We start from the raw sequence: 25,692 nt of genomic DNA on the forward strand, positions 1-25,692 counted from the left end.
GTACATTACTTTAATTTGATATTTTAAAAATACAGAAATAATATTTTTTCAAATATTGAAAGTGGGTAATTATGAGAATAATCATTTGGAAACTTTAGAAATATTCCAGTAAGTCTCATACAGAATGATGACATAATGTTCTTGGAACATAGTTAATTTGAGGTAACTGTTTGCTGTAAAAAATACTGTTCTGGAGGTAGAATATTAACTTCAGGCCCACACATTTTACATGGTACTGTATGTCCTTTAGGGCATCCTGTGATCAGAATGATGTGTGCCAAGTTTGTACTTGGTATTGAAGCATGAAACTGTACATCAACTAACTTTGCTCTTATTTTTCTCTAGTATATGAAAACTATGCTCTTAATAATAATGTAAAGGAGGATGGGTGTTGGGTATATTCTGTATTGAACAAAATGGTAGTTCAGCTCTTGGCAAATGTTGCTTAAGGGGTCAGTGAAATGGCTCTGCAGGTAAGGGTGCTTGACTCTAAACATCATGACTTGAATTCAGACTCCAGAGGTCATAAGTGAAAGGAGAAAACTGACTTGTGCAAATTGCCTTCTTCTCAGGGCCACATACACAACTAATAAATGTAAAAAAAAAAAATAACTGTTATTTTAAAAGTGTTTATTACATACTTATGAGGCATGAGCAGGAAGACCATGAATTCAAGGTCATCTTTGTGTGGTGGCATAGGGCTTTAATCCCATCACCTAAGAGGCAGAAACAGGTCTTGAGTTCAAGACCAGCCTGGTCTACAGAGGGAGTTCTAAGTCAGCCAAAGCTACATAGTGAGAACCACTTCAAAAATGTGGGGGTGGGGTAATCAAGGTCTTTCTTGGCTGAACAGTGAATTCTAAGCCACCCTGAGCTACTTGGTATTCCATGATTTTATATATATATATAAAATATTTATATATATATATTTAAAAACTTAGTTAATTGTAATATAATAATAAGTGCTTGTTTTATATTTGTGATTTTGATTAAATATAATTTTTCTAAAGTCTCTTTAATAAGAAAAGAACTAATTTACAGAGATATACCTGCCTTCTGAGTGCTGGAATTAAACAGGGCTACTCAGAGAAATCCTGTTTTGAAAAACCAAAAAGAAAAAAAGAACTGAAAGAAATTAAAGCAGTCATTAGGCATTTCCTTCTGAATGCCTCAGTGAAATTAGAAATTTAATTTAGAATTTATATTTAACTTAAATTTGCCAAGTCCTGGGTTCTATTCCCCCAGCTCCTGTGCACACACTCTGTAAAGCAAGTTAGACAGCAATAAAAGTTATTTCTGTAATCTACTATAATGTTCCTCTTTTCCTTTTTAAAGCATAAAGGCAGATCAACATAGAAGTCAGATACCCAAGTTCTAAAACTTGTTTTTTAGTTCAGATATCTTGCATGGCTTATATCTCATTTCATCTTTCAGGCTAACAGAGAAGAACAAAAACTCATTCTACTAAAACATAACAGAAACACTATATTACAGGATTTATGGAAATACTAAGATAAAATCTCAGGGTCTGGAAGACCAAGAAGACTGTTGTAGCTAGAAGATATGATAATAACCAGCAAATGCATTTGGATCCTCTCTCCCTAAAGCTGGGCAGCTAATAGTGTGAATAGTCCTGCAGACACTCACTGCCAAGTCTTCTCTCCTGTCTCCATTGCTGTCTCTGCTCAGATTCCTCCTATCTGGGGACCGATGTTATCAGGTGCTTGGTCCTTTCTCTGTCACCTGTTGCTTTTAGAAAGAAGCTGTGGGCCCTCTACTCTGCCACACCATGTCCTTCCTGAAAAACAGGTGTGATCCCGTCACTTCCTCAATTACCAGTTACAACATACAGGATGCTAAGTGCTTGCAACATCTGATAAATGATAACTCAGCGTAGAATCATCTTCTAGGTGTATGACAGATGTGTTTGTACCTGGCCTCACCCTTGGGAGGGCCCATTCTTGTTTAATGGTCTTCAGTCACTGCCTTGAAAATCAGTCATTTATGAACAAAGTGCCCTACTGAGTTCTGCAAATTCCGAAGTAGGCCATACCTGTTCTCCTGACACCTGCAACCTCTACTGGCCTCTTCCTATAGTCCTCTTTTTTTTTTCTTTCTTTCCAGGTCTCCCTGTGCACCATACATGGCATCTGCAAGGCTTCTTAAAACATGTAGGTTTTCCCTGTCTAGTTTTTTTTTTTTCCTTAAAAACAAAACAAAAAACTTCCATGCAATTATCATGTCCCATTTAAAAATTATATTCAGCATGAGTATGTTGCTTTCTCTTTACAATTGTTAGAGTAGCATAAGTCTCCTTCACAAATTGAAGCTATTAGCTGTTGTCCTCAGGTGAAGCCTGGCTTGTGGATGCTACTTACTGTGTTTCTTGAATTCAGTCAGTGATATTACATACAGCAGGGACTGCTGGACACTGAGTATCAAAGAGGAAAAACAAACAACAGCAACAAAATGCTGACACAGACTCCTGCTTATGTGCTATAGTTTAGGAGCAGGTGCTTTGCTGGCCACAAATTCCTCTTGCTGAAGTGAGTGTTAGCCTCCCTTCAACTTCAGGTCATGACTCTGACGGGCATCTTCTGCTTCCTTCACCAATGGTGATGATGACCAGTTACAAGCTTTGAGATGTCTGGAATCCTGCTTTTGGGATCTGTTTTCCTTAATGGTGTCTTGTGGATGTCAACAATGACTTGGACTTCTTTTATCATATCTGAGACACTGTTGATGACAAAGCAGTGAGAACACCTATATGCACTGTGGGAGTTTGAGTAAGAATGGACCCCATAGGCTCCTATATTTGAATGCTTAGTCATTAGGGAATAGAACTCTTTGAGAGGATTAGGAGGTATAGCATTGTTGGAGAAGGTATGTCACTCCTCCAACATGATATTATGGTTCCCCAAGCCAGGTCCAGTGTGTGTGTGTGTGTGTGTGTATGCGTCTGTCTGTCTCTGTCTTTCTCTTTCTCTGTCTCTTTCTCTGCTTGTGGATCAGGATATTACTCTCAGCTACTTCTCCCATACCATACCTGTCTGCTGCCATGTTCCTGTCACGGCGATAATAGACAAAAACCTCTGAAACTATAAGCAAGCCCCGGTTAAATGCTTTCTTTTATAAGCGTTGTCTTGGTCATGGTGTCTCTTCACAGCAATAGAACAGTGACTAAGACAAGCACTCAGAAAGAAAACTTGTCATTAGGTATAAGATGTTCTGATTCCAGAGATCGAAAGTGGATTAAAATGTACGGCTTGTAATAGATAAATACAGTGATTCAAAATGCTAGTCTAAAGCAAACTGAGTCAAAGAACTATTTGGACACTAGTTTGGAAAACTGAAAATAGAGTATAGTGACATGGATTTTATGAGTGATAACGTAATAAATAAATCATTTTTAAAAGTAGAGTTGGATGTTCATGGCCAGCTTGGGGGATGAGATCGATTGTAGAGTTAACAGCAAAAATAATACCTGCAGCAGCCTGTGTTAATAAGGAAGAAACAATTATACATCAGACCACCATCGTTGTAGACATTGGCACCATCTTATGTAGATGTAAGAATATGCTTGCCCTTAAGACTTTTATAGGGCATCTTATAAACATGTTATCACAGGACATCTCTATAGGAACCATACAAGATGTATGGCATCATCTGTGCTTCACAGCTGACAGGTGGAGTGAAAGCTGACAGGCAGGAGTGAGCAGCGGCCCTCTGTCCAGCACCACTGAGCTAACACTCAGGTTCCAGGCATCTACCTATATCTCATCTCTTCCCAGTGAACTCTGTTTCTGTGCTCCTTGCAATATCATCATATTGAAGAACTGTAATGAGATTTTCTTTTTGTGTTTTTCCCTTCTCTCTAAACAGTCAAACAGATAAATAATTCAGTGTTTTTGTTGGCAGATAAGTTTTTAGGTGGAGAAAAGAACTGTCTCTTTTAGAAAATTTCTTCAAGAGAGGCTTAAGCAAGTGTAGAGCTCAGTTTTCAAAGAATGAGATATCCCTGCCATGAGGGTGGGACAGGGCCATGTGTGGAGTCCTTATTGCCAGTGCTCCTTCTCATTACAGGCGCTGGAATGAATAAAATATTATAACCTTGGCTTCAAATAAAGAAATGCTTGTTTGGGGATAGAATCCTGATGAGCTGTGATTAATTTTTTTGCTTTGACTGAGAGTGGGTCTCTTCACAAAAGATTAAAAGTATCATGAATATTTTTTCAAGGGCAGTTAAAAGAACAGACCATCATTTGTGTAAAATCCTTGATAGTTTTAACTAAAGGAACCTTCTGGCATGGAGTCAGATCTGTTCACCTCTACTGGGTGCAATCACCTTTCCTCCAGAGCCACTAAAGGCTGGCACACTCTATGGAGAGATGTGGAGACAATTACCCCAGAAGATGGGGTTGGAAGGTGTGATCATATCTGAGGGTGAAGAAAAGGAGGCAGTAGTAAAGATTTGATTAGGCAACTTTTATTCTTTATTTTCCTTTTAAAAATAGAAATGGTACAAAAGACTTATTTTTTCACATCTCTAAATATATGGTATGTAATTTTGTATAAAAATGAAGTTTCTTTTAAACATATAAGATATGTTTGAACGTAAATAAAATTTCATAAATTTAGACATAAAATTGACGATCACTGACTGTTGTGTTGTTTGTTTGCTCTCTTTTTAAGACTGCTGTAGGGAGGCTAACCCAAGACAAATATACTCAACCCTCGCATCCAGTCCCCCAAGTCAAGTCTTGGCTTGTTTCTAAGGATGCCCCGACCCGCGGGACTTCATCGTGGGTTCCTAAGGGAAGAGAATGGAAGGAATGGGAGGGGACAAGAAGCTCAAGGAAGGAAGCCAAGTCTGTTTGTCTGATCAAAGCTTCATTTATTAGAAATTTTTATCCAACTTATATAGGGAGAAGGGAGGAAAAGGGGGAAGGTAATTAGCTGCTGCAGGAGACAGGAAGAGTGCTTTCATGTGTTAAATAGGGTACCTGCAAGATACCATAGGGATGTTTTCTCACAAATGCTCTAACAAACGGATGTCCTCACAGTCTCTCACCCATGAGTTAGGGTCCTAGATAACTTTCACTAAATAGCTTTAGGTCTCCACTAAATGACCTTTGCTCACTATTTGGCTTTGGCCTAGTAAACACCTTTTGTCTCCACTAGATAGCTTTGACTCACTAATTGACTTAGGCTTCAGTAAATAGCTTTGGCTCCAATAGATAGCTTTGACTTTGGCTTCAGTAGATAGCTTTGGCTCCCGGCATAAGGATATTAAGATTCAAATGTGTTTGAATTTATGGGAGGATTAAGAGGGAAAGAATTGAGTTGCCTAAAGTTTTCTTCTACTTTAAGATACCTAATAGCCCATGTTATTATGTCTTAAGTGAACAGGTCCTAAGAGCACATAGTTTTACTGCTATAGAGGAAGTTCAAGAAGTATCAAGAAGATGGCTTCTTGCACCAGCTATGCTGACCTCCATACTCTTTCATTGTAGAGATATCTGTTGCATGCCAGGTATCCCACAAGGTGCTGGGAAAACAAGGAATTAAAAGGATCCCTATTTGACAGTAACTCCATGCACACTCACATATTGTGTATGCCTGATGAGGTTATATAGGTGTCCAGGAATATGCCCAAGAGGAAGAAACTTTTCCTTGAAGAAAATGGGAATCATTAAAAATATGTCTGCACATTGTGTAACTTGAGTCTTAGATGTTGTTATACTACCAAGAAGATGGGGGAAAGTAACAAGAATTTCATAGTGGGTTACATTAGTCAGGGTTCTCTAGAGGAACAGACCTGTTGGATTTACAAGTTTGTGTAAATTAAACATTTTCTAGGGTTTTTATACTTAATATCTCCAGCTACTTTTGGGAGAGATTTGAGAAAAATCCTAGTAATTCTATAAGAAAAGCTTATAGAATGAATCTATATATAAAGGAAATTTATTATTGGACAGGCTAGTCCAACAGTGGCTGTCCACCTACCATTAGAAGGTCCAAGAATCGACTAATTGTTCAGTTTTCAACATCTGAAACATCTCAGCTGGATGTTTCAGCTGTTCTTCAATATATACCAGAATCCCAATGAAGTAAGTTGTAATACCAGCAAAGCAATGGATTTGCTGGTGAGAGAGATTGCAAGCAGGTAAAGAAAGAGACCAAACTTCTTTTCCCATGTCCTTTATATAAGCTGCTAGCAGAAGGTGTGACCCAGATTAAAGGTAGATCTCCCCATTTCAAAGATCCAGATTAGAAGTAGCCCCCCAACTTCAGATGACTTAATCATGAAAAAAATGAAAGAAAGAAAGAGAGAGAGAAAGCGAAAGAATAAGAAAGAAATGAAGAAAAAGAAAGAAAGAAAGAAAGAAAGAAAGAAAGAAAGAAAGAAAGAAAGAAAGCTCACACATGTGCCCAGCCATTTAGGTTTTAGTTAATTCCAGATGTAGTCAAGTTGACAACCAAGAATAGTTATCACATGGATGGAACATGAAACATATCAGGGAATGCAGATGTTTTGGAGCAGAGATGGGGATCATTGGAGAAGAAAATATTCTTTTGGTTTTATTGGTAGAAAACTTAAAAAATATATAAGTTTGTATAGGTTAGGCATATCTTCTAGCATTTTCATACTTAATATCACCAGCTGTAAATGTTTTTATTTTCTCAGATGAGGGAATGAGATGAGAGCCATTTCACAGCCATTATAGCTCTTTCTGAACTCTCACTGGCTGGGTCAACTCAGTTGTTCTGTCACCAATTCCTCTCCAAGCTGACTGATTGAAACTGGCTTCCGTTGGCTTCTGACTGAATTACTCTCCCTGGTCTCAAACTAATTTTAATCTTCTGGCTCTGGCTCTGGCTCTTTCTTCATCTGTGTCTAGCTTGTTCTCTCTGCAACCTGTCTCTGTAAAACTGTTCCAGGAAGAAACTCTCAGTAAAAACTCTCTCCCTCTGCTGCTCTTAAGTAGCCTCTCTTTTCTGTGCTGTTCTCATGAGGGTTGGGTATATACTATCGCTGACTCAGTCTGTCAGTTTTTTCTCTCATTTGTCACTTAGACTGTCCCTCAATTAGACATTACTTTCAAACATGGCTGCTTCCTTCTATAAATCAACCTTACCTTCCTTATTTGGGATTAAAGGATGTGTCTGTATTCCACCCAGATCATACTATAATCCAGAGTGTGTCTGCATTCCAGCTAGGTCACAAAACTAGAAGGTCTTTGAATGTGATCTCTTGCCAGAGCAGCCATGTTGCTGGATTAAAATTTCTCTACATCAACATACTTGGGGTAGAGAATTAGGAAAATTCTTCCAAAAGTATATAAAGTTATTAGACATAGGAGATGCAAGTTTAGAACTTACCAGTTTGTTGAACAAAATGTAACAGTGGTCAGACTGGAATGTTTTTGTTTGTTTGTTTGTTTGTTTGTTTTTTCAGTGTTTATGGCCTTTATGCAGTTAGTTTTTATATAAAAGCTGCTTGAGTAGCCTCCTCAGGCTGTTGTGGATTCAGTTCCAGACTTGACCTTTCAGGATCATTCAGGATACTCTGAAACAGCAACCTGGCTGCAGCATCAGAGTTCGTGTGTTACACTATCAGAGAACCCCTGCTAAGAGGAGATTCACTTACTGTAGAATCAGAGTACCACTGCTTAAAGATGGTTGTAGCATCAATACCTGCACTTCCAGGTCATGGATGGCTATAGCATCTTCCACTGGACATTGTCATCAGCATGTGATACTGGAAATGGCCCTCATTAAATCAAGGAGGGGAGTGAGCTTAAGGAGATGAGACCATAGTGGGGAGGTCCTTTATCACATGTGTCAAGACAAAACCTGGTCTTTGTCTTTTAGAAACTCAGTTCTACTGATGGACAAACAAGTACATACTTTATTAAAAGCAAAGGTGTCAATGGTGCTAAAGGAGGGTAGCTGAATATTTCAGAAGCTGGGCAAGCCAGGCTTCTCTGAGAAGGTAGTATTTGCTCTAGGACCCAAAAAGAGACATGGACTTTGGAACAACATTGCAGACAGAGGGAAAAAAGGTAAAAATGCCCTTAGTGTATTTGGAACACATTGTGTTCAAGGAACTGTGAGGAGCCTTGTGCCTAGAACTGGAAAGAACAGCTGGAGATGAGCTAAGAGAAGTATCTGGGTACTTGCCAGGGACTTCCAGCTCTTACTACAAGTGAGGTAGAAGTATGTAGAGGTTTGGGAAGAAGACGAGGATATGATCTATGATAGAGGAGTGGAGAAAATCTAAAAAGAAAAAGAGACTGTGCCTTCTTGACCAGAACCTGATTTGAGGTCACCCAAGAATAAGTTGAAAACTTTTAATTATCTTGAAAAAATTTACAGCAGGAGACATATTGCCTGTTCCAGTGTGAACACAAAGAAAGCTTCATAGAGTTCTTCACTAAAGAACCTTCTTTCCAAAAGTCCATCAGTTGGTTTTAGTATCATGTATATCCAGTGATGTGCACTAACGCAAGGGTCTTCACTAAATCCTGTGGTGATATGAAGGGTGAATTTGACTGAGGGGTATAGGGACTTTTGTTTTTAGAGACATTTGCTTAGTACTAAGTGCTCATGTGGGGGGAAAAAGCATTGCTTTCAAATCAAATAACTAAAGGTATCGTATTCTTGCATAAAATTTTACACTGAATACAAGGAACCTTTCAGTCTGTTGTTTAGGGGCTTGTTTTTCCATGTTAATCTGGGGCTGTTTTAAAGTCAGTGTTAAGTAGAATGGGGAGTTCTGGGGCATTTTCCATTAAGACATAATTGGCCCAGCAACAAGAGACAGTTTATTCTCCAATGCATAAACACACGTTACTAACTGTACAGGAACTGTACCTTTAACACCAGGAAAGGTATCTCTTGGTCAATCTCTTGGTCTTCTCTGCAGGTGCATGAATTTCTACGAGGGTCTATACTTTTCATTGACTCTAACTAGAAATCAGATCTGTCATAAGCCAGCTCTAGCTTTAGCCACAAATCCTTTGAGATCATGAATGGACACTCCCTATAAGGATTAATCATGAAAACTGCTTGATGAATTCACATTGGCTCCCACTGAAGAAAGGTTTATTTTGGGAGGCAAGATTTTTAAAATTAATTTTTTTGAGTTATCCTAAGGTTCAAAGAACAGCATTCTTAGCCTGCTAATGTTACGGGAAGGAGGGCAGGTGGTAGAGGAGGGGCAGGCCCAGCATTTGTGAAGTGCCTTCTGTACCAGTGGTCATCATCTGAGCCCAGTGATGACCACTGGTATAGCTGGGCCTGAGCTGGGAAGTAGTTACTTCACTGTTGCAAGAGGATGCGGAGGCTCCTACATGATGTTTGTCTTGCTCATAGTCATTCTATAAAGAACTACAGGAATGAGATTAACATCCAAATCTGGGTGATCTCAAAGCCCACAGGCTTTGAAGGGTTTGGCTGTGAAGGTGAAAGTAAACATTGTATCCTACCCTTGATGAATGTGTTTCCCTTGGTCTCACTTCAGAAGCTCTTACTTGCATCAGTAGCTCTTTGGACCTTGAGGAAAGGAGAGCACCGAGGTCTTTCTTATGTCCCTTTATGTGCTTATGTGCACTTTGTGTGGCTCTTTACATTAGGGACTTAACTGTTAACCAGTCTAGAAACTAAAGTAAGATCACATTCATTCTACTAAGGTGAACTTTGTTTTCTTTTAATGTATCACACTTTACAATACTTTAGGACAGTTTAGAGCACTGACTGGTCTTTCAAAGGACCTAAATTCAATTCCCAGCATCTACATGGCAGCTCACCACTGTTTGTAACTCCAGTTCCAGGGGATCTCACATCCTTACACAGACATACATGCAGACAAAAATACCAATGCACATAATAAATAAATAATTTTAAAAAAAGGTACTGATGTTTTTGTGGAACTCCTAACAGAGGGAGCAGGGGCTCTTTCTGACACTTTTCTGCTTTTGGGACCTCTTTCCTCCTACTTGGTTACCTTGTCCAACCTTAATATGAGGGAAGTACCTAGTCTTACTGTAACTTGATATGCCATGTCTAGTTGATATCCCTGAGAGGCCTGCCCTTTTCTAAAGGGACACAAAGGAGGCGTGTATAGAGAGTGGTAAGGGAGGGAGGGGAGGACTGAGAGGAGAAGAGGGAGGGGATACTGATTGGGATTTAATATATGAGAGAATAGATTAATAATTAAAATGCTATTTTATAACATAAAGACTTCTTCCTGAGATTAAGAGACATGAATTAGCAGGTAAAGTCACAAAGGCAGTGATATTTAAAAAGTATATAATCTTATGACATGAATCATGTTTTGTTATTTGTGCCTGAGTCTGAAAAAGTAGTTATCATTATTGATTTACAAGAGGAGAATTGACAAGATGCATTCAGGCAGCTCAGTGACGATGCTGTGACTTTTAATTGCTGAACTATTGTTTTGTTGACTCTCTATCATCTCTTAGAAATAGTCTCATGATTGCTTAAAATTATCCTGCTCTAAATGTCATATCAAATTGGGGGAAGAAAGTTTGAAAGGATAATGTTATCCAGAGATTTAATCATAATTGCCATGTATTAATTTTCCCTTTTGCTCATCATTTGTCTTTTTTCTTCCAGAAGAAAAATTCAAAGTTGAAACAAGGACCATTGCTGTCGACTTTTCATTGGATGATATTTATGATAAAATTAAGACAGGCCTGTCGGGTCTTGAAATTGGCGTTTTAGGTTTGTATTTTTGCCACATTTATGGCTCATCTTGTTAATTCTTTGACTTTTACTGTTTATTTTCTCTTTGGAGGTTAGGTGTTTAGTGGTCAGATCACTGATACAGTTAGCCAGGGTGGATAGTAACTTATGAGTGCTTGAAGCTTTGTCAGTGACTTTATGGTTTAGTTATTTTTCTTTGCTTTACTTCCAGTCCCAGTCTCTCTGTATATGTTAGCAACATTGAAAGACTGGGCTTGGTAGTGACGCCTGTAATCCTAGTACTCAGAAGGCAGAGGCATGCTTGAGTGATAGTTATCCTATAAGGCTCGTGATGTTGAACATTCATGACCAAGGAGACCATTAACTAGTTCCCTACAAAGCCTTTCTAAATACTATTCACAGTCTCAGCCCCATGGAATGTTAACGCCACAGAAAGGTTGTTCTCATCTATGCTTCATACAAAAAAGAACTCTACCACATACACTCCATGTTTTGTCCCTTTAGGTAAAGATATGTCAGTTGAAAATGCATGGTATTAAGAGACTTGGGATTTGTCTAAAGTCACAGAAAGACTGAGGGGCAGCCTGAGTGTCTATTTGTTTTCTCTAAGTCTTTTGCTGTGTTTTATTGTACCTTAGCTGCTTTCTCCTACTGGAGAACCAAAAGTGTTTGCTGGGAACATTGAACTATTTTATAAAAAAGGCCATCAGAAGACCTTGACAGGGTAATTGAAGGGAAGATAAAATATCATGTTTTTCTTTCACATGTGGAATCTGTGTGCTCATACATAATAGACATTCATGTACACATACACAGACATGTATATGACATTATAGTAGAAGGAGAACTATTTCTGAGAAAGAAAGGAACCAGTACAGTGAGGAAAAAGGACGGAAGAGGGTAGGGATGATATGTGTGAAAAAAATCACGAAATACTGTGTGTGTGCTTGTCTGTGTGCACCTGTGTGTGTAAATGGACATGAAGGCCAGAGGTCAAACTTGGGTGACTCTGATCCTTGTCCACCTTGTGTTTTAAGATGACCTATCACTGAGACTGAGCTTCAGTGGGGCTAGGCTGGGCCCCGGGATCCCTCTGTGCTAGAATTACAGTTGTGCACCACCAAGCCTGACCACTCTTCCCAGTACCCATAGAATGGCCTTTTTATAACTTGTTTTGGTCTTGGTTTTGGTTTCGAGACAGGGTTTCTCTGTGTAAAAGCCCTGGCTATCCTGGAACTTATTTTATAAATCAAGCTGGCTTTGAACTCACAGAGATACACTTGCCTTTGCCTGAGATTAAAGGTGTGTGCCACAATAACCAGCCTCCTTTTTATAACAACTTCTAAATAAGACAGTTTGTAAAGCCAGTTACCCAAGTATAATCCCGCTAAGGATTTTTGGACTTGTAGCTAACCTTGCCTGTCAAGTTAGCCTATACCACACATCTTTATGCTTGTCCCATCTGTAATGCATTCTACTTCTGCCCCAGTTTTTGTTCAATTAGTAAAAGATAAATAAAAACACCAGGTTAGTTTTTGCCCTTGTGTCTATGTGTTCTTTTTTATATAAATGTCTATGTGTTCTTTTTTATTTAAATACCTACATTGGGAAAAGACTTTAAAAGGTCTTCTTCCTTACCCTTAGATCTGGAATTCCTTAAACACCACTAAGAGGAGGGAAAATTCTAACTGTTTTTAAGCTTCCAAAAGAACAGCTATAATTGCTTGTTAATAGAGATTCTGTTACAGTTTATTCCATGGCCTTCTCCTCCTTCAGACTAGTGATGGACTAGTGAATGATGAAGGTGGTCTTAGGCAGGAAGGTGGCTGATACTTTCTAATGAAAGGAGACTGGGAAACAGTCATTATGTTGTAGGAGAATGGCTTGCTGTAAGAAGTAGTTTGTGTTATCATAACTGTTCTTTATAGAGCACAGCTATTTTCACTGAGTCAGTGTGAAACAGTGGATGCTCTAGGATCACAGAATCTAAGATGGGAAATGTTGGGCATCAGGTTGCTGCAGGGCTTGGGGACTCTTTTTTTCATACAAAACTGCATCAGAGAAATTGCATGAGAAAGCCTGCAATTTGAGATCAGGTGTGGTAGATTTGTTAGAGATAAGAGTCTGGGGCATGTGGTCCACAAGCACTCCCTGTCTCTCCCCTCCTCTCCCTGTTCCCCTTTCTAGAATTCTAGTATTTTTCTTAGTACATATGCACTGATGTTTATACACAGAACAGATATTTTTACCCTTCCTCACATTCTATGGAATCATCATTCTTGCAAGCCAGCTCCTTTGTGGAAAACTGTGAGGTGGTAGTTTGAACTTGATTGTTCATCTGTTAATTCACAAATGAATGAAGTAGAGTTGTAGCAGTGAATAAGGAAAGCCATATATGTCTTTATATAGTTTAATGTTTTCTAGGAAAGGCAACAGTAAGCAAAGTTTTTATCTGGGAGAGGGCATACTGTGACCATAGCCAAGGGGAGTTGATAAAAAGGGGCCATAACTGTGACTTGCTTAGCCAATGGGGATCAGATAAGGGAAGATGTTAGAGGCATATAGGAAATAGAAGAAACAAGACTTATTGAGACGTTGCAGATGGCACAGAGAAGAAAATCTATGGTCGATACACCCACTTATTAAACATCATTTACTACATGAACTATTGAGGGGAAACCTTTTGAGATAATTTAAGTTAAAGTTTGGGGTTCCTCTAGGACAGCAGTTCTCAACCTGTGGTTGTGATCCCAAAAAGACCATTGAAAAACGCAGATATATACTTTACAGTTCATAACAGTAGCAAAAAAACAGTTATGAAGTAACAACAATAATAATTTTATGGCTGGGAGGTCACCATAACATGAGGAACTATATTAAAGGGTCACAGCCTTAGAAAAGTAGAGAACCACTGCTTTAGGAGGTTCAAGTGGTTTTGTAGATAGTTGAAAATGTATATCCAGGTTTCACTGGAGCTGCAAGTCTGGGGATATTTCAGGGGAAACACTGAAGGCAGTTCTGTGGAATGTCCTTCCCTCATCTAAGGCCACTAGTGGCATGAAGGAGAGTTTTCTTTGAATGACCTCAGCTCTGTTCAGTAGAGCTGCAATATAAGCCATCTATGCAACGCTAATTCTTCTAATAAGTAGACCACATTTTAAATATGTTTTTACTTTTTAAGAATTTCATACTGAGCAGGTGCAGTGGTGGACACCTGTAATCCCAGCACTTGGGGAGGCAGAGGCAGGTGGATCTCTGTGAGTTTGAGACCAGTTTGGTCTATAAAGTGAGTCCAGGACAGCCAAGGCCACACAGAGCAAACCTGCCTTGAAAAACCGGAAGAATTTCATACTGTGTACTTTGATCATACTCACCCGCTACTCCTCCCTTTACCTAATTCCTCCAGTTTCTTCTCACCTCCCACACTCTCCCATGTTCATATCTTCTTTTTAAAAATAATAACCCATAGAGCTCGATTTGTACTGCCATAATATTGGGCTATTTATTGGAGCTTAGTCAGCCTACCAGAGAGCAGCCAAACATTTTGAAAAGGAAAGAAAAAAATATGGTCTTAATTATAGTATTGTCTTTTATTTGAGCTCAACTATGTATAAAACATTAACACATTAGTCTGTAACCAGTGTAAAAGTTATTGAAATAGGGCCAGCAAGATGGTTTAGTAGACTTCTATGAAAACCTGATGACGTGAGTGTGACTACCCAGTCCCATGGGAGAAGGAGAAAACAGACTTGTGAAAGTTGTCTCTAATCTCCACATGTACACGGTGACACTTGCATGTTCACACTGGCATATTCACACGTGATAATCAATAAAATAAGTTTGCTTTAAAAAATACTGAAATAGTATACATTCTTTTAAATACTAAGTCTTTGAAATCTTAAAGTGTATGTCATCACTATAAGTGCATCTTATAGTATTTGTCAGTTCTTAATAGCCATATTTTAAGGACTCATTAGGCACACGTGACTAATGTCTATTACACTAGGCATTCAGCTCCCATCTACCATGTTTTATTCTCAGTTTATAATGGGAAAGCCATAAATGCAACAGCTGGTAGTTTTTTGTTTTGTTTTTGTTTTTATGGCTCCTGAGCTGTTGTCAGTTAAAGACAGTTTGGCAATCTTCAGCATTTCTCATTGTCACTTCAAAGTGAGGAGAAAATTCTGTTGGTTCTTAGTAAGTCAAAATCAAGGATGCCATTGAGCACACTGCAGTGCGTTTAGAGGACAGCATCCCACACAAGGCGAACTGGCCAAAAATACTAGGAGAGCTAAGGGCAAGAAACCCTGCTCTAAAGTTACTGGTTGAGGGCTGGAGCAATAGCCCAATAGGTAAAGCACTTGTTGCACAGTCCTAAGAGCCTGAGTTCAAATCCTCAAAGCCTGTGTAAAGTTAGATGTAGTAGTTTGCATTTGTAATCCCAGCATTCCTACTGTGAGATGGAAGATGGAGACAGGAGAATCTCTGGGAGCTCATAGGCCAGTCAGTCTAACAAGGGATCCTATTTGAAACAAGGTAGACTTTGAGGACTACCACGTGAGGGTATCCTCTGACCTCCTTGCGTTTGCTTGCACACACACAAATAAGCACACACACAAAAGTAAATTTACTGATTAAATACTTTGTTGAAACATAATACAGCTTTGGTTTTGACTTCTAGTTAAACTCAGATCAATAAATATAAATAATTATACTGATGTTTCCACAGTCACTGAGAGCTTGCTGCAGCACCTATACATATGTTGTCTTCCTAGCTTTCACTTTGCTCTGTATTCTGTATTTTACCACAACTATCTCGTTGACCATTGGCCCTTCGTGACAAATGTGTTACCTGTATATTGTACCTGTAGTTTTGAGGTCACTATCAAGCACCTTTGTAAGCTGAATTTTATCTTACTGCTATGTTGTATTTCAACTCTAATGTCCAGGCTCAGTGCCACCCTGTAAAACTTGTGAGCTGAGTCTCATTTATGTTTTGTTGTTGTTTTGTTTTTTTCTTTTCTTTTTTATATTTTTATTTTTCATATTAATTACAGTTTATTTACTTTGTGGCCCAGCTGTAGTCCCCTCCCTCATTCCCTCCAATCCCACCCTCTCTCCCTCATCTCCTCCCTGCCCCTCTCTAAGTCCACTGATAGGGGAGGTCCTCCTCCCCTTCCATCTGACCCTAGTTTATTAGGTCTCATCAGGACTGGCTGCATTGTCCTCCTCTGTGGCCTAGCAAGGCTGTTAGAGCCAGCCACTGAGTTCATGTCAGAGACAGTCCCTGTTCCCCTTACTAGGGAAAATCCACTTGGATGCTGAGCTGCTATGGGCTACGTCTGAGCAGGGATTCTATGTTATATCCATGCATGGTCCCCGGTTGGAGAATCAGTCTCAGAAAAGACCCCTGTGCCCAGATATATTTGGTCCTGTGGCGCTCCTGTCCTCTCCAGGTCTTACTAACTCCCCCTTATTTCATATGATTCCCTGCACTCTGCCCAAGGTTTGGTTATGAGTCTCAACATCTGCTTTGATACACTGCTAGGTAGAGTCTTTCAGAGGCCCTCTGTTATTTCTTATGATTACCTGGTTTTCTTTTCACCTTTATCACCCCTCTTCATATACTCCACCTCAGTCTAGTAAAACCCAAACATTTCATTTATTCTTTCCCTCTGTTTAAAACAAATCTCACCTTGAGAGCAACCTTTAAGATATTCTAAGTATTGACTGATTTCTAGTAAGATGCAGTAGTCTGTGCATGTGCATATGTGTATCTGTGTGGGGTGGGTTGTGTGTCTTCCTTAATTGCTTCCCCCCCCTTTTTTTAAAACAGGGTCTGTTACTGACTTTGGTGTTCACCTGTTCAACAAAGTGAACAACTAAAAGCTTACGAAACTTCACCATTTGGAGAAAATCACATCCTTACTCCTGTGACTAAGAAAGCAGTTGGTTAACAAAATATGATTGCTGTAATGCTTACTTGATCTGGGGGGTGGCTCTCATTTTGTGTTCTAAATAAGAACAAATCTCTTCTTTGTGCCTTCCTATACTGGGACTATAGGCCTGTGCAGCTGAACCTAGGTTTTTGTCGTTGTCATTTATTTATTTATTTATTTATTTATTTATTTATTTATTTTGCTTGTTTGATGTGGGTGCTGTTTACATGGCAAGCACTTTACCAACTGAGCGTCTCCCCAGCACCCAGGACCTAGTAGTTAACATTAGGTTATAGGAAAGTTCTTCCTACTGGGTGTTAATTATAACTAATAATGGTAGAAATAAAAATATCACTAGGATATACTGTTTGAATAGAATTAAACACAAAACTATAATCAATACTTAATAAGAAAAATTTATATTTTCAGAATTACAAAGGAAAATGCTAAAGGATTTTCTCATAAAAGAAACATTAAGTTTTTATGAACTAAGTGGTAAGAAAACAGCTCTGAACTGTGCAAATTTATACTGAAAGGTCAATATAAACTGATAGGACTGTAAATGCTGTAGTCTGAGAAGTTAGATCCATAATCTGTTATGTAAAAAATTAAGCAGCTGCTGTTGTCTTCCAGACAAATGCCAACAAGTATAGACTCCAGCAAACTTATAAAACTTCACCATTTAGAGAAAATCACATCCGTACTTTCTCAGCTAAGAATGCGATTGCTCTAATGCTTACCTGATCTGGGGGTGACTCTCATTTGTGCTCCAAATTGGCATTGATGACTCTGTACAGCACATCTCAGATGTGTACTTTGCCAAAGTCAAGGGAGCAACCTTAGATTTGAAACATACCGCAGATAATACTTTTTTTTTTTTTCAAACTCCACTACTGACTTCTTTAACTTTATAAAAGTGAGATTCTTTATTCTTCAGGGGCAAGGAAAGGACGTTTGGGGGAAATGTGATTCAGGTTTTAAAAGTTACGATAGCTTTTGAGTGTCCTGGGCAAGAGTTTTCCTCATGCCAAATGCTTTTGGATTCCTTTCTGCCCACGGCACTGTGGTGTGTGTAAGCTTCACACGAAGTTAGGCGAGCCAGCTGCTACCGCCATATGGTAGTGTCATCCTGGCTTAATTGGTGTTTAAAGCTGTGTTATCCAAGTACCCATGGACTTTGGTCCTGTTCATACACCTTGCCCCTAATCTTAAGTGGCTTCTGTTGCAGCACCTCGGTGGTCCTTCAGCTATAAAAATAAAGACACCAAGACCTTTTAATATTTCAAAGCTTAGGCCTTAGCTGGGCAGACTCTCAACTAACTTATCTATGTTAGCCTAACCACCTAGCCATATCCAGCCACATTGCTAACTATACCTTTCAGACCATAGTCATATCCCTCTTCTCTCATCTAGCCTGGCAAAAGGCTTCCTCTTTCTTCTTCCCTAGAGTTGCTTTCTTTCTCCCAGGAAGTCCTGCCTTCCACTTCCTGCCCAGTTAATTGGCCATCAGATTTTTCTTAAAGCCAATCAGAGAATGCCTTAGGTAGGTGAGGAAGGACAGAGACACATAGTATGCCCCAACTGTGTTTTTAAAAATGGCCTCATTTTAATAATGATATGTATAGGTAGTAGAGCTGGACTGGACCTTATTTCCTTTTTTTCCTATGGCCTTTATAAGTGAATACTTACTCTGCTAATATACTTGATGCCTTTTTTTAATCTATAGCTTTTATTTTAATTTTTTTGACAATTTCATACATGTAAATATGTGATATATTTTGAACATATTCACACCTAGATACCTTCTTTTGTTCCCTCCCCCTTCTAAATCCCATTTCCCATCTCATCCTCTTGCTGTAATGTCTTTGTTTGTAAGAGAGGTAGAGACAAACCCAGACCCATTGACTTCAGTTAGGATTGCTTGCATGAAGACATTTGTGTTGTGTGAGTTTTTCCCTTCCCATCAATTGAATGCAAGCATTAAAAAAAAAACAAAAACCCAAAAACTTTTTGTACAGCCATTTTTCCAATTAAACCACAAATTTGAGAAATAAATAAATGTATTCCAATTTTCTCCCCCAAAGCCCATATTTTCTAGATTGTTCTGGGAGAGTCAAATGTAAATGTTCTATTTATCAAACTAAAAGGCTAGTTATCAAGTTAATATCAGTCAGTTCTGCCTTTATTTTAAGCTTTCCAAGTTTCTTAACATAAGACCAAGAGTGCTCACTTAGTTAACTTCTAAGAAGGGATTTGGCAGTGGAGATGGCTTTCAGTCTCCAAAATATTCAAGGAGGACTAGACCTACCTAGGAAGCAAGGGGTTGCAGCTGTGTCAGGGAAAGGTGTAGACTTGTGTGGAAGGAAGAGAGATTGAGTTACATAGGAAACCAGGGCTCTGTAGTCCTGATTGACTAAGGAAGTTAAAAATAGAGGAGTCTTACTTCTTTAGAGGGTTTAGAAATCTATAAAGTTATAGCCTATCTTCCTGCTCTTCTTGGGAGCTTTAAAATTCTGTTTTAAATTGTCTTTTGCAGTATAAATACCTCTAAAGGGCTGGTGGTGCTTGTTATTTTCATCTTATTGGGATCAGTTATTCATTTTGTTACTTTTTGCACTTTTAGCTAGATCTGTTACTGTTTTATTGCTGTGAAGAGACACCATGACCAAGGCAAAATCTTGGCATCTTGGAGGATGTGAGAGATGATCTTTAAACCTAGAGCAAGAATTTTAGAGGGCACTATAGCAAAAGAGTGGTAATTAGGCAGAGCTAGATCTTGAAGTCTTAGAAAACCAGTTTCATAAGTGTGGAGCTGTAAAAGGAAAACCTTTAGATGAACTAAACATAACAGTGTTTGAACAAAAAACTGTTCACACCTCAGGCCACCTTATGAACACCAAGAGGCTCACCACTCTGCCCTGTGATGTCGTAGAACTTGTGGTCACAAAATAGAGGTGAATTACAGAGGCGGCTTGTTTACTCTGCCAAGTTTGCTTTGTTTGAGCATGGTCAGAGCTGCTGCCTGCCTGGGGTTGAGTTGGGTGCTGTGTTAACACTCACCATCTGTCTCAGAAATATGCTCCTAAGTTGTATAGAATGAGGACAGAACTGCTCCAACGTATGGTTGAGGAGGTTTTTATTGTCGATACAAGGTAGAGTATAGCCAGAGGCATCTGGAACAGTCTAGAGCAGGGAGAGAAGGTAGTAGACCAGACATAACCAGTGGACTATACCAGGCTATGAAAGGGGAGAGCAAAGGAGGAGGACCAAGAGAGAGGAGTGAGGGTGGGATGGAGTGGGGCAGGTGGAGGGGACTAAGAGAGAGAATGGCCAAAATGGCAGGGCTATAGGGGAGTAAGTCTTTGGGGGAAGGAAACCCATGAGCTAGAGAAGTTTAGGGTAGAAGTTTAGGTGAGAAGAGCTGAGAGAAGTTGGGGTGCCAGCAAGGACTCTGACAGGCACTTGCTATGCTGAGATAGCCTGGAGGCCAGCATGTGCTTTGTGCTAATAAGCACCACAGTTAGTCATTCATCCCCAGTTTCTTTTGGGCCTGATGTAAGTTAGATCTTCAGTTAGTTTACTTGTAGGAGTAAAAGTATCCTCGGGCCAAATTTAGTTTAACAGACTTTCAGGGGAAGCCACAGTAGAATTTTAAGTACAAACTGAAAACATGTTTAGGAAGTACTTCTGACTTCCAAGTGGAAGAAGACAAGGAGTGTGAGGAAGCCAATAGGCTGTTCGAAGATGGTGAGAACATATATTAGGATGGCAGCAGCAGAGGGTAGAAGTGACTAAGAAGATAAATCTGAACACTCCTGTGTCCCAGGCTGGGCAGAATGGCACATGCCTTCAATCCCAGCAGTTGGGAAGTAGAGACAGGCGGTTCTCCATGAGTATACGGCTAGTCTACAGAGAGAATTTCAGGACAACCGGGGTAACATAGAGAGACTCTTGATGAATGAGTGAATGAATGAATGAATGAACGAATGAACGAACTACTCTGCCCATTTTAAAGACCAGGAACATAGAGCAGTTAAGTGCATTATTCAGAGTTACAAAACCACGTAATAGCAACAACAGAGAGACATTTTTCTATGAAATTCTGTAAAGCAAAGTGATGACTTCACCTGGAACTATATTGGCTCAAGAAGTTGAAAGGAGTTCATTGCAGATCCAAGTAGCCAGTGGATGACTGGTAGAAATTCATTTCTTTTCCAGCAGGAACCCTTTGCACTGAGTGACACAGAGGTCTGGTAAAGGGCTCTTATGGAAACGGAATAAACGTAGAGGCTCATTTATGTAGGGACATTCCTCAGGGACATCATCCACAAGAGTGTCTTTTCATCACACTGAATATGTTGACTGCAGATTAGATTTCTAAAGCAAGTATAAGATTGTTAGAATTCAGATTTATTTCACTCAGGCACTGCCAATGGCATTAATTAAAGCAGAACCTTTCACTTAAATCTGGATAATTAGCTCTGTGATTTCAGAAATGTAAATAGAAATTGATAAATAACTTCCTATTAGCTAACATTGAACCACCAACCTTGTGTCATTTTTCTTTCTGCATCCTCACTTTCAATTTTACATGTTCAAATCTTACCTAATTTTGTAACGAGGATACGTCACGTAGCAGTTTGTAATTAATCGGTAAAAGAGAGGTGTGTGCTGTTGCCTTTTACTCAGTCTTAATTTTTCAATTTCTGATTAAAGGCACTGCAAATCTACAGGCTTGTAAACTCCCTTTTATTTGGAAATTGCTACTTACAAGTGTATAAAAACTGTAAAGTTTGCAAAATGTTTTACATCGTGTTCCAAATATCATCTGTCAGTGTATGAACATGTGCTAGCTCCAGCAATATGTTAAGAAGGCAAAAAAGGAAATTTCTTTCCATCTCTGTCTCCATCTCCCTACCACTCTGAGACTAGGTCTGTTGAATGAAGTAAAGAGGGCAGAGGAGGTACGGGATAAATGTAGCCAGTATAAATAGCCACTCTGTTTAGACCTGCCCTGAACTCTGCCTTCCAGAAGGATCTGTTAGCATTGGTACTGGCCACAGATATATAATAAAAGCAAGCTACTTGGGTGCAAAGTAGGAGGACAGGAAATATTTGTTGGGTAAATGGCCACACGACAGCAGCTTCTCTGTTTATTAACATTTTAACATGCTCCAAGGAGTGGGTTCATGACTGTACATTATGTCCTTTGCTAAAATGATTGTTCCAATTTCATGTATGAAGAATAGTAAGGAAACAGGCTTATTTTATGTCCCAGTTGTAGAAGCAGTGATGATGGAGCAGGGCTGAACCCTGGCTTTGCTGGATTGTGGGTTCTGTAGACTTTTACAGTTGTTCTTTTATGGTGCTGGAGATGGAACTCTGTCTCCCACATACTAGGCAAACACTCTACCACTGAGGTCAAACCCCAGATCATTTTACAAAAATTTAAGACAGAAAGTATTTTTCCACTTCCAACCCCACCCCTACTTTCCAACGCATGTGCGTGCGCACACACACACACACACACACACACACCCTCATACACACTCAGTGAGCCTTTGGTATGTTTGCTTTTTCTGAAGTCTACATTAAAATTTTTTTATTTAAAAATACAATGAAATGATATCATTGTTGAAAGTGGGTTTTCCTACTGAGCTCTCAGTGCTGTGACTAGGTTTACATGCATAACTGAATTTGATGGAAGTATAAGCTATCCTTACTGCCTTGGTGTCATAAGAAGGAAACAGAGAATGCTTCATGTTATGTGATTTATATTTGGAAGCCCAGCCATTAGGCAAAGTATTTTTAAACCACATTAATTTCTTATGTTTCTGGTTAATGTAAAAAATGAAGCCAGTTGAAAGTGGTCTTTGTGGAGTTAGTGCATGAATGGATTTTCATTTTCTAGTAATTTATTGTTGTTTGCTCCACCCTCATGTCCAATGCAGATACCAGAAATCAAATTTTCTAATGACATCACCCTACCTCTGGCGACTGGTTGTGATAGAGGATTCTAGGCCCATGAAGGTCAGCAGCACATGAACTTTGAAGAAATAAAATCTTGCCTTGTTTTAAAGAATAATAGTGGAAATTATTTTAAGCAGTGTGATATAATTTAAAATATTAATATAACACCCAGAACTACTCTTGATTTTCCAAGTCTTCTTTCTAAGTAGCATTTACTGTGCCAGTAGTATTCTTTGGGGTTCAAAATGAGCCTTCAGTGTAGCTAAGAGCAGCTCCCAGCTAGTCGTCCCTTCAAGGATCCACTCCACAAGGACCAGGTATGGGGATGGCATCTCTGCCTACCACCAGTGCCTTTCTACTTCCCTGTTCTTGGTTTGTCTAGCTTCTGTCCTCTCTCAGCCCTAGCTCTTCATTGGGCTCTGTGATGGTTAATCTCAACTACCAACTTGGTGGGATTCAGAATCATCTAGTTGAGAAAAAGCCTTCATGTATACCCTTGAAGGATTATTTAGCCTCTGGACATTCCTCTGGCGGGTTAATTGAGGTTGGAAGAGCCATCCTAAAAGTGGGTGGTTGCATTTCTCAGGGTTGGGTCCTGGACTACATACGGAGAAAATGAGATGAGCACAGCATTCGTCATCTGCTTCCTGACTGTAGATACAGAATGAACAGCTGCCTACAGCTCCTCCTGTGCTCATTTTCCTGCTATGCCGGTCTATGACCTCGAACAGTGAGCTGAAATGAATCTTTTTTCCCCCTAAGTTTCGGTTGTCAGGGTGTTTTTATCACAGCTACAGAACAAAAAATAAAGAAAGGCTTCTTCTAGTCTTAGAACCTAATAAGGAGTATTGGGAAGATTTTCAGTGTCCAAGGCCTTGCACCAGTTACTGGTGCAGTGAGAATTCTGAAGTTACACAGTTTACTTTGCTTTCTGAATAAGGTGATGTGTTCACTACTAAAAGGGTTTTGTAGGCCCTGGGGGTGGGAGCAGCAACACAGAACTGTAGTTCCTGGAGGAAGAAGCTACAAAACTCTCTGAAGGTGCAGGTTTAGTGCTAATTTAAGCCCCCACCCAGTAGGAGAGATTGTCAGCTTTCTGAATAAGGTTAGAACAACTTATGAGATTGTTTCTGTGAACCCTGTAAGGAGTGTTGTAATAAGTACATAAAGCGATAGCACTGCTTGCACCCTTCCTTAATGAGATTAAGCTGTAATGGGAGTATTTCCATCTTTCCCTCCTACTCACAACACTCCCTCTTCCTTCAGCCATTCACTGAAAACTTCCCATCTGCTGTTTGGCTACTGCTGTCACCTACTGTTTTAAAATAAAACTGCAATGGGCTTGCCTTTTTCCAAGATTCCCAGTATTGTACACTCACTGTAAACAGTTACTGAAGAGTGTAGTGGCACTCAAACTTTCCCTCAGCAGGTCTGATAGTACAGCCTGCTGAAATGATCTGACAATAAAAGTAGCAGGAGAAATGGCAGACAGATTTGTTAACACATATATGCCCACCAAGACCCACAAATGGGCAGCTAAAGTCAGATGGTTAAGGCTTAGTACCCTCCCCATGGGAGAGGATTGTAGGAGGAATATAGGTAGTTGTCAAGGGTTAGGAGATGATTTAGAAATGATGAGTGCTACAGAGAAGAAAAATGGCCTGTGATATAATTCCTCCAGTTGTAGGTGTGATGCCTGATTTTCAGTCTCATCTGTGATTTGAACTTTCAGTTAGAAGGTTAAAGGTGACCCTGTCCATCTTTAGTGGATTAAGTCCTTAAATAGAGATGGTGACTTTGAAACAAAGCTTTATCCAGAATCTGCTGACTCAAAAATGCCTTGAATATAAAATTTCAGCATCCCGAGACACTATGGTTGGAGCTACTCTTTGCTCAGAGTTGAGAGGAGCAACATTTGTTCACAGCACATAGCTGTGAAAGATGATAGTTAGCTTGGGTTCCACAGCAGAAGATGCACACAAGATAGCAGAGATGAGTCTTGGTGCCTGCTGTGCTTCTGCTCTCAGGAGGTTGATATCTCTTTTTACTCATCCAGTGCATAAGCCAAGACTTGATGCTCTCAAGTCCTGTTCTAGCTTCCACAGTTTTTGTTGGGCATTTAGGGTACTAAACGCTGTCCTCCTACACAATAGCATATTACTTTGGGATAAAGAGGGATTTTTTTAAAAGCTAAAATGATACGCTCAGGATGCGAGGCTAAGCACTGCACTCAGGGTCAGCCGCTTTGGACCCAGAGAAGAGCATGTCTGATTGCATGCGGGTTGATGCCCCAGGTCCCGCCTCTGAGAAAAAGGTATCGGACGGGTCTGATGCTCTTTAGGTGGATGACACCTAAATGAACATCTGTACAAAGTCCCAATTTATTTCTAATATCAGAGATCAGACCTCTACTCTTGCCTGATGTGTCTAAAACAAAAAGGGGGAACTGTAGAGAGCTGCGGAATGCTATGCCTTAAAGATGGAGCTGGTTTCTGCCTTCCACCTTCCCGATGGTGAGTGCTCTCTGTCACGAACAACTCCACATTTGGCTAAGGCCGAAGATCTGGCTTGCTTCCATGTATGTGGACCTATCTGCATTGCCCCCGTGGCACGCCTGGGTTGGCTACCCAGAGGCTATTTAAGCTGTGGGCTGGCTTTCCCCAGGGTCCGAGGATTGTTCAATGTTCCTGAATAAACTGCATTGAAAAAAAAAAAAAGAGGGATTTTTTGTTTTGTTTTGTTTTTTTTAACATGGTACTGTTAGATAGGTTTCCTCAATTTCATTGTACGTACAGTGAGCATTGCTGGTTTCATTTACTCAGTTAGCAGAGGCAGATCAGAAATCTGTTTACTGTTAATACTCCAGCCAGAATAACACGCCCCAACTTCCTGAGTTATTTGTGTGCCTCCTCAGTTCAATTCTGTACTTAGCACATACTAAGATAGCAAGTCAAGTGTTCTACTTACAGAGTTCTAGATTTCAGAACAATAACAAAAGGAGCACACCAGTTTGGTTCTTAAAAGATTTACAACTATATTATTTGGTAATTAC

General features: G+C 39.6%; 1 protein-coding gene across 1 annotated transcript in view; it reads left to right on the forward strand.

Annotated features, from left to right (window-relative positions):
• Positions 1 to 25,692, forward strand: part of Hsd17b12 (hydroxysteroid 17-beta dehydrogenase 12) — a 129,981-nt gene that overhangs the window by 65,566 nt on the left and 38,723 nt on the right. Inside the window, exon 4 of the mRNA XM_021627339.2 lies at positions 10,642 to 10,749. Within this exon, the coding sequence (XP_021483014.1) occupies positions 10,642 to 10,749 (108 nt within the window). The remainder of the gene's footprint in view (positions 1 to 10,641; positions 10,750 to 25,692) is intronic.

Source organism: Meriones unguiculatus, chromosome 18, assembly GCF_030254825.1.
Source record: "Meriones unguiculatus strain TT.TT164.6M chromosome 18, Bangor_MerUng_6.1, whole genome shotgun sequence".
Classification (NCBI taxonomy): Eukaryota; Metazoa; Chordata; class Mammalia; order Rodentia; family Muridae; genus Meriones; species Meriones unguiculatus.